General features: G+C 53.9%; 1 protein-coding gene across 1 annotated transcript in view; it reads right to left on the bottom strand.

The window, feature by feature from the left end:
- Window positions 1–570: 570 nt before the first annotated feature.
- Window positions 571–13,191, bottom strand: part of Mapkapk2 (MAPK activated protein kinase 2) — a 42,051-nt gene continuing 29,430 nt past the window's right edge. Inside the window, exons 2-10 of the mRNA XM_051203968.1 lie at window positions 5,993–6,132; window positions 5,761–5,825; window positions 5,425–5,504; window positions 4,882–5,008; window positions 4,281–4,356; window positions 3,798–3,922; window positions 2,793–2,878; window positions 2,595–2,675; window positions 571–2,134 (exon numbers count right to left, since the gene is read on the bottom strand). Of these exons, the coding sequence (XP_051059925.1) occupies window positions 1,991–2,134; window positions 2,595–2,675; window positions 2,793–2,878; window positions 3,798–3,922; window positions 4,281–4,356; window positions 4,882–5,008; window positions 5,425–5,504; window positions 5,761–5,825; window positions 5,993–6,132 (924 nt within the window). The 3' untranslated portion in view covers window positions 571–1,990. The remainder of the gene's footprint in view (window positions 2,135–2,594; window positions 2,676–2,792; window positions 2,879–3,797; window positions 3,923–4,280; window positions 4,357–4,881; window positions 5,009–5,424; window positions 5,505–5,760; window positions 5,826–5,992; window positions 6,133–13,191) is intronic.

A 13,191-nucleotide genomic window follows, 5' to 3' on the forward strand; every position in this document is an offset into this window, starting at 1 on the left:
GGGCTGGTGGAACTCAGAGAACACTCCAGGCCCTGAGACCCTGGGGCCTGAGTTCTGGCTCAAACCAACAGCTGAGTGAGTAGTGGCACACTGCCTCCCCATCGGTTGGTAAACTCACAAAGTAGAGCCAACCCACCACACGGCCCGTGCCTTTCTCCACGACTGGGAACGGAAGCCGTGGAATCAGCAGACAGGCTTCTAGGCTCTGCCAAGGACACTCAGTTCATCACAGGGTTTCTGAGGAGGCTGGGTCACTGTACAACTCAAGGCCTGGCCTGTGCTGCTCCCTCCTGGAACTCTAAGGTATTACAACCACCCTGCTTCCCCGATTTTAAGATTCATCTGTGGAACGCACCCTCTTCAGTGACTCCTGCCACCCACCTGCCCTGGCTCCAAAAGAGATCAGCTCTCATTGTCGCAGGCCCTCAGCTAAGAGGGGTCATTCCCATGCTGATCTGCCCAGGCCCTCTTCTCCCTGCAGGGCACAGGGCCCTGACAAAAGGTACTCTCTCCACAGACTGCAATGGCAGCGGACAAGGGCCTGAGCCCGGGAAGGAAGAGAATGAAGACTTTCAACTATTAAATTTGTTTAGTAAAGACAATTTTTGCTCATACAAAACAACAGTTTACAACAGTCTGAGTGCTGAACACACCTTCAAAGACAAGGGAGGAGCTGCAGACATCTGGGCAGTGCCCCCAGGCCCAGAGATGTCCCAGGAGCCCCTCCTCCACCAACCCCTGAGGGAACCACCCCTCCTCCAGCGAGAGGGGCATGGGGGACCATGGCACAAAGACTCTTCCCCACCTGTCCCTCCTCAATCCTGGGGAGCCCCCACCCAGGCTGAGTTGTTTGAGGGTAAGGTAGCTAGTGGGCAGAGACAGCGTCAAGACATCTTTGGTGTGAAGACTGCCCTGCCCACCAGGCCATAGAGTGGAAATCCAGGAAGACCACACATGGTCCTGCCCTTGCCAAAGAAGGGAGGTTGGCAGGTACCCCAGAGCTCGGGGGATGGGGGGAGGGGAGATGCATGAAATACGAACCCCTTGCAGTATAACCTTCCCAGGCTCACCCATGGGAGCGGAGAGACGGCCCATTGAGAAATGGCTAAAACTTTCCGAGAACTCAACAAGAGTGGGTTAATAACGGCAAGAAGGGCGAGCAGAGGCTACTCGGTGGTCGGTGCCTCGGGGGCCCAGGAGCAGCACTGCTTTTGGGCAGGGCACCCTGCGAGGGCCCAGACCTCCCGATGGCGGCCAGGGGCCACTCACTGCTCATCGCCGCCCCTGCCCAGCTAACACAGAGGCCATGACTACCTGGCTCTGGATCTAGACAAGCTACCTAGGCATTTAGGCAGGCTCAGTTCAAGCAGGAGTCCCTACGGTCCTGCCTTCCCAGGACCCTCCGATGCCCAGCCACTGGCACAGCCCTGGGCACACACATGCACGCATGGACTCCTCTGTTGCGCACACTGGTGATGTCTGAGAGCTGCAGCATGAGGCAGAGTGGCACCTACTGCTACTTCCTTGCCCCCCTCCCTGGAGCTCCCAGATTCTACAGCCATTGGGGGCCCAGGTTACAGGAGGAGGCCAGGGAAGCCAGATGGGACAACCGAGGGACATGCCCTGCAACAACTTCCACAACACCCTTGGGTAAACCCCAGCCTCTGAAGAAGGGAATGGACTTGGGGAAAGGACGAGGAGTGGGCGAAAGGACAATAAAAAGAGGTTCCATAAAAATTCTACGTCAAATTACAGATAAAATGCAAGGGGAGCCTGGGCTCGAGAGCCTGGGCTCAGCGCTCCTCACGCACCCTCCAGCCCCCTCTCCAGGGAGGCCAGAGCCAAGGGCAGAATTCAGCCAGAGGCGCATCTGGGCTCCACACAGCCCAGGAGGGCAGGAGGCAGCGGTGGGCAACTTGTGTCTCTTGGTTTAAAAAATATATTCATGTCGAGTTATTGCTTGTGCTCCAGTGGGGAGGGAGACAGCGGCTCAGTGGGCGAGGGCCGCAGCCTCCACCGCACGAGCTTTCTTCCGCCTCTTGAGCAGCAGAGGGTTGGATGCGTCTTCTATCTTCTTTATCTTGATCTGCTCATAGTCAACACGCATTGTGGCCAAGGCACTGGTCATCTCCTCCTGATCGTGCAGTGGGGGAAGAGAGCGGAGACGCGATTAGTGAGGCGCACAGGCAGGGCAGGGAAAAGGTGGTAGGCACAGGCCAGCCGTGGGCGGGCTCACACCGCCAGCAGCGCCCCAGCGCACAACTCCTCAGAACGGGGAGGAGCCCTGGGTGGGCCAGCTCTGGGACTGATCCTGTAGGACCTATAACAGGCCACCTGTGGGGGGGCTTCAGCGCCCTCACCTGAAAACCGAGGACTTGGTGCCCTTTCAGGTTCCATTAGAGCCCTAGGTCGAGGAAGGCCCATGGGAAACGGATGGCAGAAGGAGCACAGAGCCTCTGCCACAAGCTGGTGCATCGAAAGCAATGGTTCCCAGTCAGCTTGTTGCTATGGGATGCTACACTGTCCTTGGCCGGGGCCAGCACTCGTGCTGGGGACTTCCTGTGAACGGCCCCTTACGTAGTGGTGTCCCTCACCTTGACATCCTCCCACCGTTCCTTGTCCTCCTTCAGGACACGGCTGGTGTGCAGCGGAGTCTGAGGGACCTTCGTAGATTGCTGAGGAGAGAGAAACGGGTCCAGGTGACAGTGCGGAGCAGGAAACTCCTGCCAAAGGCACCACACGGAGCAACAACAGTCCCTTGCCCCCAGCTCTCCCCAGCCCATGAAGCTTACCATGATCCAGGGGTGGTTCATGAATTCTGTGATGGTCATCCTCTGGGTGGGCTCTGTTTTCAGCAGATTCCGGATAAGCATCTTCACTATGGGGCGAGGCAGAGGACAGAGCAGCTCAGGGGACGGGGGATGGAATGGCTCAGGGGACATAGATGGACAGCTCGGGGGACACAGGTGGACAGCTCGGGGGACACAGATGGACAGCTCAGGGGACATAGATGGACAGCTCGGGGGACACAGGTGGACAGCTCAGGGGACACAGATGGGACAGCTCAGGGGACACAGGTGGACAGCTCGGGGGACACAGATGGACAGCTCGGGGGACACAGGTGGACAGCTCAGGGGACACAGGTGGACAGCTCAGGGGATGGAACAGCTCAGGGGACATAGATGGACAGCTGGGGGGACAGGACAGCTCAGGGGACATAGATGGACAGCTCGGGGGGACAGGACAGCCCAGGATTGGGACAGCCCAGGAGTTCTACTTTGCCCTGAACTTTTCTGCATTAACCAGACTCAGAGGCAGACTATATGGAGACAGCTACCCAAGGATCAGTCGTTGTAAGGACCATCACGCTTAAGCACTTGACAAGCCCTACACAGACCCATGACCCTGCCCCACCTCAGGCACTTCCCATAGGCAAGACACACCTAGAAGGCACAGGACAGGTCCAGGCCCCAGTTCCCAGCACCCACGTGAGACAGGCACCTATTCCTGCATGTGTGCACACTCTCTCCCACGTGAGACAGACACCTATTCCTGCATGTGTGCACACTCTCTCCCACGTGAGACAGACACCTATTCCTGCGTGTGTGCACACTCACACACTCTCCCACGTGAGACAGACACCTATTCCTGCATGTGTGCACACTCACACACTCTCTCCCACGTGAGACAGGCACCTATTCCTGCATGTGTGTGCACACACTCTCCCACGTGAGACAGGCACCTATTCCTGCATGTGCACACACACACTCCCCTTGTCCCAGGAGGCTGGTTCCTACCTTCTTCTGATACTTCTGACCATTCTGGGTTAGGAAATTCATACTGGCCCATTCGGATACGAGTCTTCATACCCGGAGAGATGGCAAGACCATGATTGGAATAGAAGGGGGGATACCCACACAGCCTAGGAAGAGAAGGATAGAGTGGGTGTTATTTAGGGACCCTGCCCCAAGAATAGGGTGAGGAGACAGCCTCCTCTTGAAATAGCCACAGAGAAAAAGGAAACTGTTGATACAGACAGAGCAGGACCTCAGGATGTCAACTAAACAGTCTAACTTCTCCCACCACTTAGCAACCACAACCCATTAAGCATGAAACGAAACAGGGACACAGGGGATTCGCAGGGAATCCCCCATCCAAACGGGAAATGCTAATGTCTGTCTCCTCCTCTCGTCCTGCAGAGGCACAAGCTTCCCCAGCTCCCTAACGCACTGCAGCCTAGCACCCAGACCACACCCCGGGCCACGCCCCAGCCCACTTACAGAATATACATGATGACACCCAAGGACCACATGTCACAGGATTTGTCATACTTCTCTGGGCCCAGGACTTCCGGAGCTGTAAAGCAAAGATCACCGTGGGCTGTCCTGGCTCTTTGAACACTGAGACCTACCCTGTTTCCAAGTCCTTCATCCCACCATAATGGAAGAGCAGCTGGAGTGGGAGAGGTAAATAAAAGACCCTTCCCCAGAAGGAACTCTGAAGCTAGAATCTTAGGGGGAACACCCCCAAACTGCTGAAGACTTGCAAACACATTTTGCCTACTTCACAAACATATTTTGGGAGCTCATTCTATGAATAAGCTGGGATTTTAAAGTGAAATCTGAATCCCTGTGGCTATTCAGAAGAGTACACAGACACCAAATTCTGCCCTCAGCCCAGCAGGCTATTCTCATAACACCCGGTCACAGATGTTTTAGCTTTGGCAGTCCACTTGTGATGGTATCTCGTCAGGGCCAGTACCAGATAAGGACACAAAGATCCCAACACTCCTAGGACCTATGGTCTCCAGAGTCCAGCTACACAGGGGGCTGGGGCACAGCCTGGGTAACGCCTCTGTCCTTGAGCTCCCCCTGAACTCACCAACATAGTATGGTGTATAACATGGAGTGGTCAGAGAGTTGTGACTGGTGGTTTCTTTGGCAAAGCCAAAATCAGTGAGTTTCAGAATGGCATTGGGCCTTTTGGAAGTATATAAGAGGTTCTCGGGCTGTAGAAAGAGAGGCGATTAAGTAATAACCCTGTGGAAATATTATGAGAAACCCAAGGGGAAGGACTATACCTTCCCTGCATCTGCTCAGCCAACCATGCATCCATCCAGGCTCTCTGCACTTCACACCACATGGACATCAGCTCCCTGCTACAGAGGGCAGACCCAGAGAGTCCTGTGTGGGACTGTGGGGGACACTGGTGGGCCAGAGAGCTAAGTGTGGGACAGTAGGTGCTGATGAGGGGACCCACAGGGCCGAGTGCAGCTAAAGATGGCTTCACTACTACGTTTGTCGTCCCCTGCCCCAAAGGCCACAGGCCAGAGACTGGCATGCAGACCCATCCTTCAATCAGAGTGCAAGGGGACTCCCCTGTCCCATTCTCACAGCTCATGGGGCATAACCACGTGGTAGGTACCTTGACATCCCGATGAGCAATGTTGATCGAATGCAAATACTGGATGGCCTCACCAATGCTCTTCATGATTTCTGATGCTTCTGCAGAGAAGAGACAGCAATAAGGCGTCAGAAAGCTCTAAACACCAACCTGCCAATGCAGCACCCACCAACTAACTCATCAGGGACAAAAACAAGCTTGGAGCTGGCCCACAGCTGAGGGAGAGAGATGCTCCTAGCAGTGAGCCTGGAAGACAGCACCCCAGCCTCTCCTGTGAGCAGATCCTGAAAAGGCCCTACAGTTGCCTACCGCTCCGTCCACCCAAAGCTACCCCCACAGCAGACCCTCCCTCTCTACCTCTTTCTGTGAATGCCTGGTCTCCTCGGTCCTGGATCCGACTAAAGAGCTCTCCGCCATCGAGACTGAAAAACAGGCATGGTAAAAGAGACTAGCCAGTCACCCCACCCCACCCCACTCCACTACCCCCAAAGGAAGTCAGGTGTTGACATTGCACAGTGGGCTGTCCCGAGGCGGAGGCACCTCAGCGTGGCATGGGCATAATCTGGACGGAACACAGCAGGCTGCTCACCACTCCATGACGATCAGCAGGCATTTCCTCCCAGCATACAGGTTCTCGTAGACATCCACGATGTGTACGATGTGAGGGCACTGGGAGGCCCTCCAGTGAAGCTCCACCTCTCTGCGTGCCTTTGGACAGTCCTGCAGCATCTGCAAGGCCAGCACCTCCTGAGTGACACAAGTCTACAGGGGAGAGCCTGCGCCCCGCGCCCAGGCTCGTGGAAGCTGTGCCCATTCATGTGCCTGCTGGCTTTCCCGCCAACGCTACAAATGCTGTCCAGTGACGCTTAAGGCGGCTTCCATGGCACCCTCCCCATCTCCCCTGTGGGACTCTGAGATCATTCTGCAGTAACTTTAACCACTCTACACAAAACTTCACCTTGACCATCCAGAGCTTTAGCAGCAACCCTCATTCCAACAGCCACCAAGGCCTTCCACGGCTAAGAGTGTGATGTTTATAGACGATGGGACACAGTCAAGTATTTTAGGACAGTGTCCCATGGAGACAGACTGAAAAGAACCACTACAAAGAAAGGCAGACACGAAAGGGAGAGACTCCACCCATGATCAGCAGGGACAGAAACCGAGGTCGCACAGACCTACGGCAGATCCCGACGGATGGCCTCTGGAGTCAGCCAGGTGCTGGTCGGAACCCTGGTGTTTCCCACATCTGCAGCCTTGAGCAAGCTCAGTGAGCCTCTCCTTCCCCAGACCAGGAACGTTAAGTGAAGCTGGACCCTCATCCGCCTTAACAGCGGATTCTGATCCATAGCCAGCTCACTGCTTTCATTTCCTTTGCTACTGACCAGCCTGGGAACAAGCCTAAGACCCAAACGGCCCAGAACTCTCAAGGCAGCCACAGAACAAGCACAGGGCCTAGACCGTCTCCCCTGAACCTGACGGCTGGGAGAGCAGGCTGCCACCATGGCACACCAGTAAGGGGACTGGCCCAAGACCACAGAGTGGTGAGCAAGTGAAACACAGAGCAGCTTCCCAAATCCTTGTGACGTCACCAAGCATCCCACATCCTGCCAGGCATCCCTGCAGTGCCAGCAACCGGGAGACTAGACAAGACAGCAAGGGTTCAAGGCTGATCTTGGCTCCGGATTCTCTGGGCTATGCGAAGCCCTATCTCCAAAACAAAACAAAAAGCCAAGAATAATTCCCTGGCTGCTTACACTCTTGTAGCAGAACTCTATGTTTGAAGCCAAAGGCACCCTACCCTACCATACCTCTGCTTTGTAAAATGGACAACCGCTTGCTCTCAGGTATGCAATGACAGTTGACTTGTGCCCGGTGGTAGTGGCTACCAGTGTTACTAGGGTGCCTGTTAGGAGTAGTGCATAGATGCTGAAACCCACACAGACCCACACAGATTTACTCCAACAGCTCTGGACATTGTGTGGGCCGAGCGGGCAGGCAATCGGTCAGGCCAGAGATGACAGGCAGGCAGTGGAGGCATCCAGGCATGTGGTAAGAGGAGGGCTGGGCACTGACTACAATGAGGCCGTCTGGCTGCAGAGGAGCAGGGAGGGCTGAGAGAGAGCTTAAGTCCAGGAAGCTAGTGCCTGGCAAGTCGGATCAGACAGCTGAGGTTCAGCCAAAGGCAAACACAGGAATCTCCAACAAGAAAACGTTAGTGTTTTTATGCTGTGGCCCACAGTGTGCTGAACTGTCTCCAACTGACAGGATACAGATAAGCAGCCGGTCCAAAGAGAAGCCCTCAAAGAACCCACTAGATCAGTAGCAAGGATGCAAGCGCCCCACTGTGTCACACTGCCACCTTGTGGCCAAATGAGGCATGGCACAAGTTCTGTATAGGGCATGTTGGGGTGAGGGGTGGGGTAATTTTAATTTTCCCATGCTGCAGGAGGAACAGAAAGAGGCGCTGGCATATAATTCATGTGCATATAATTCAATTCAACAAATACCAACTGAGTGACTATGGGCCACACAAGGTACTGAACGTCAAAACCAAAGCAGACCAACAACAATCTGATTGTTCAGGGTAATGGAGAAGGGAGGAGAGATGGGCACTGGAAATACTCATAATTCAACTCCCTCTTCCATTCTCCATCACACTGTGAAATGAAAGCAAAAAGAACACCATGGGGAACTGGCAGCCTCACGTTCTGCCTCCACATCTGGGGCATCAGAGATGAACGGCCAGGTAACTGAGCAGACTCCTGGCCACGCTCTTGTGTTTTCCAGAGCCAGATGAGCCATTAGATCCCTTTACGTCAGCCCTCTGCACAGGCCACAACGCCAAAGTAGACAAAGTCCTGAAGAGGGCAGAGTGTGGCGCAGCCAGTGCTGAGGAAAGCCAGTCCACCGTCTGGACTCTTGCTTTGGGATCCAGGAGCACAGGCGTCTGAGGGTGAAACATGCTTAGCTAAGTAAGCGCACAGGGCACCGGGGGAGGGAGGGGGCTGCAAGCAGGCCTCCCCCCCCCCAGCAGCCAGGAGCAAGGGTTGCTGCAGAGGAAGTCAACAGCAACAGGATTAGAACTCTCAGCTCTTAGAGAAACTTAAACTTTCCCAGAAGACAAGTAACCAAAATGAAATTCGGTTTTACCCTCTAGGAACCTGGTTAGGTTGGGGAGATGAGGCTTTTCTTAACTATGAAAAGTATCCGTTTTTAGAGCATACACAGAATTTTTGGTGGAGTTTCCTTTTTGTTTTGTTTCATTTGAGATGGGGTCTCCCTATATATCCCAGTCACTGAATATGAAAATGATCTGAAGCTATGAAAGAATTTCACATCTGTCAGGCACGCTGCTGATGTCACAGGGCAGGGCCATGAGGTACCAACGACACTTGTAGACAAGTGTAGAACACATAAAACCTGGAGAGAACACCCCAAATGACAAATCTGAAGTACATGGCTAAGTAAAATAAAGCAAGACAGGCAGCTTGAGCCCCACACCCTGGCAGAGGGGACAAGAGGCTGTCAGAGGACCCTGGCAAGAATAAACTAGAGTAGCACATGCAACAGAAACCAGGAGAGTAACTGGAGAACAAAGGGCCCAGGACCTTACTCTGGGGACCAGAAAATGGACTTTGCCACTAAAGAAACACAGTCCCTGAGAGGGCGTGCCTGGAAGAAACTGAAATCCATGATACCCATGCTAAGCCTGGAGCCAATTCTGTACCCAGGCTCATGGGGTGTCTGAAATTCTCTTGCAAGAAAGGTCAAAAGATGTGCGCTCTAAACTAAGGTGCAAGAGCCAAGGCTGCCTGCCAAGAGAGGCAGAGGTGAGGATCGGGCCAGGGAGCCCACGACCCGGGACGGAAGGAAGTTCTAAGACCGTGGCAGGGAGGGAGGTACAGGAACTGCCCTGACTCTTACACATGGGCCCTGGACTCTGGCTGTATACCTCTGATTCCCTTACCTTCCCTCCAGACCTTCCATCATGGGCTCTCCTGAAAAGATATTCTAAATCAAACCAAACGTCAAACGGGAAAGAAACTGAGGAGCCTGGGCCTGCGGCGCTCCTTCCCAACAGCAGACAAGGACAGCTGGAGTGACAGATAAGCTGCCAAAGTCCACACCTCAAAAGGCCTCACAAGCTCTGTGAACTCCAGGGAGAGTTCACCCCTCTGTGCCCCGCATCTTACCATCTGCTGCACATCCAGTGACGGGCCTATGGGGTCGCCACGCTAAACAAGTCTAACAGGAGAACAGCATGCACACTCCCAAGAACGGTCTTGGCGCAGATGAGCACGGCGTCAATACACTGCTAGTGTTATTCTGCCCCTATATATTAGCATATTAGATTCCCCTGAAGTGGGCAGCCAGGATCCAATCACACCCGCTTCACTTGGGGCATCAGACAGTGGGTACCCAGGATTCAGGGCGGCCGGCCTTGAGTTTTCCCTCCACATACCACTTAAAGGGACAGCTGGTGCAGGGACTTGCCCATTCCAACTCGGTGCCAAGAGTGATGCAAAGGTCCATTTCATGCACCAAGTGTGTTGTCGTGTAGTGTGTTGCTAAACAAGACTCTGCATTCCCAAGAGGCACTGGGTCAGAGCAAAGCCCTGTGGCAGGAAGCACCTCACCACTCCCCGAGGCCAGAGCATCGGCTCTTCATTCTGGATGCTCCTTCTGCAGCACCTGGTTGTCCCGGATGCTCGGCGGGGTGGAAGGAAGGATCTGAGAGGGCGCCACTGTGGGTGAGTCTCAGGGACTGCTCAGCTTGTGTGAGCACTGAAGGGAGCAGCAGGCACAGCTCGGGTGGGGTGGGGGAGGGGTGTCTCCAAGTGAAACTTCTCCAAGTACTTCCAGTATGTCATCTCACCTGTCTTGTGCCCACTCTGGGAGGGATCATCGTCGTCGTCCTTTATAAATGAGGCCATTCACTATAGAGAAAGCCCTCCGCAGGACCCTTCAGCCAGCTGAGGTGGGACTGGAATGTGAAGCTCGCTGTAGGAGACCTCCACCCAGGCAACTGCAGGCTAGATTACCTCCCAAAGCAGCTCATGCCCAGGGGCGCAGGCTCAAGTCCCCCTCAGCTGTCCTCCACCCCACCCTGGGGAGGAACTAAGTAGACTCTCTGACCCGCTCCTGCTCTATTTATTCCTATCTTAGCACCCAGCACCACACGCAGCCCTTCCCAGGGGAAAGTGGATTTCATGTCTCCTCAACAAGGTCTAGGCCTCTCCTGACAGACAAAGCCTGGGGAGCGGAGCCTCCACACACAACAGGAGCAGCTAACTAAGGAGACAACTGTAGGAGAGGGGTGTGAGGAAGTCACACAGCTTTGTGACCAGGACATACTATCCTTATGGTATTCGTTATCTGCCAGGTCCTCCAAGGGCCCACAATCTTAGCTTCGAGGTCAGAGAGGGACACACACAGATGACCTTACTCTGCAAAACCTAGAATGCCCGGTGTACCCACACTGGCTCAGGGATGAGGGTACAACGGAAAGCATCAGTTAACCAATATAGCATGAGACCCCAGGCCATGGGACACATCCGCTTCGGGCTCCCCTCCTCCCCCCTCCCGGTCTAACTTGTTCTGCAAATGAAACAGGTAACATGCTGCCACAGGGGTGAGAGAGTCTCAACTCCCAAAACCTGCCGGCTCCAACAGGGGAAACACCACACTTGCCCCGTGCGTGCGTCTGTCCCTGCTGCAGGGCACGGGAAGACACTGCGGACGGACGCATGTCCATCTGATTACTGACAGAGATAAAGGAGCGCCTCTGCAGAGCTCAATGAGGGTGGCAGATGTGCTTCCCTTGAAACTGACCTACACATAAAACCAACAACAGTCCCCAAATCCTCAGAAAGCACACAAAAGAGGCGCATGCATGAACCGCGCCAGGCCCTTTGTGTCTGCTGGGATGCTTGTTACTGGATGTTATAACCACGATGAGGGGAAGTCTCTGCCCAAAGTTAAACTGACATGAGGGATCCTATTGCCAAAAGTCATAAACACCCTTGCCATGGCCCAGAAGTGACCGCTACTGAGGTGACTCCCTGCTGTGACCCTCAATGCTCCAGAGCCACCAGAAAGGCAGTTGCAAAGGACTGAGGCTCAACAAAAGGTCACATTGAAAATGGCAAATTTTCCAAACAGTTGCAACAACGCCTGATGGATAAATGCTAACTGAACTCTAGCAAAGACCGCCAACGCAACATAAAAATGGCTAAAGGGTAGGAGAGGCGGTTCAAAGAAGAACCTGGATAGCCAAGTGAAAATGCCCACTGCAACTCATTAAATGGCCAATGACTGCACTGGGCTTGCAAAGCCCAGCATGTGAACAGACTCCTGGATTGGCAAAGATCCGGGGAACAGATTCTCACTCAGGACTGGGAGATTTCTAATTTCGGAGAAATCTGGTCATACCTATGAAAGTTTTGTTCAAATCTTCAATCCAATAATAGCCCTCAAACCCTCCTCTTGCAGCACTGAGTGGAGGAAGCCTACTAGCACCCGATGTCTACAAATAAGGAGCTGATCAGGATGTGTGAGCAGAGATGCAGGCCCCAGAACACGGTGCCCTCGGTGAGAGAATGTAGCGGCTCCTCGGCCATCACTACTGGGAGGATGGGGTGACTCGAAAGCGCACTGGAGCCAGGTGATGCTCTCTCCAGCTGTGTGCTTAATGTTCTAACTTTAAATGGAACTGCATTCCCGTTTCATAAGCAACTCTCAAAGCATAATCCTCAGGACAAGATGAAAACACGCCCGCAGGTTAATTTAGGGTTACTGTAGATGGGAAGGATGGCGGGCAACATTTTTCTTCTTCGGTGATGCTCTTACAATTCTAGAAAGAAAGGAAGGAAGGAAGGAAGGGAGAGAGGGAGGGAGGGAGGGAAGGAGGAAGGGAGGGAAGGAGGGAGGGAGGGAGGAAGGGACGAAGGGAGGAAGGGAGGGAGGAAGGGAGGAAGGGAGGAAGGGAGGAAGGAAGGAAGGGAGGAAGGGAGGGAGGGAGGGGGAGCGGAGAGAGAGGGAGGGAGGGAGGGAAGGAGGCAGGGAAGGAGGGAGGGGGGGAGAGAGACAGACAGAGAAAGCACAGACAGAACCTCATGGATGCCTAAGGTTTCCTTGGAGAAAGGTTGTTTGTTGTTTTGTTTTGCTTTGTTGACAGTGCTGGCTGGAGAGATGGTTCAGTGGTTAAGACCACTAGCCTTAAGGCCAGAAGACTTGGATTCAGTTCCCAGCACCCACATGGCGCTCACAGCCATTTGTAACTCCAATCATGGGCATTCAACATCTTCTGCCCTCTACAGGCCATGCACACACATGGTGCACAAACACAGATTCAGGCCAAACACTTGTTTACATAAAATAAAAATAAAATCTCAAAAAAAGGGAGAGCTAACGGTACGGATCGCAAGTGAGGAGAGCCTATCTACACCCACACACCTTTTCTACTTCTCATGTCTGATTCTTTAATGTCTGCGTGAGTTTCCTTTTAAAAATGATTTAGAGGAACAGCATGCTTTAGCTCTTGCATTGGAACTGGGCGGAGTTATGTGCACTCCACAGGCCAGCTGTCCTCTGGGGGGGGGGGAGCAGAGCTGAGGGCTAGCACAGCAGCAGGAAAGGAGGAAGGCGACACAACTTCCTGGAGAATGGGCCAAAATATGACAGAAACCACACCACTGTCCACAAGTTCTGGCCTGTGTGGAAGGGAATCCTCGGTGTGTGGCGACAGCACTTCTCAGGAGTCTTGAGTGAGGAACGTGGTGATCT

The sequence above is a fragment of the Phodopus roborovskii genome, unplaced genomic scaffold (assembly GCF_943737965.1).
Source record: "Phodopus roborovskii unplaced genomic scaffold, PHOROB, whole genome shotgun sequence".
NCBI lineage: Eukaryota > Metazoa > Chordata > Mammalia > Rodentia > Cricetidae > Phodopus > Phodopus roborovskii.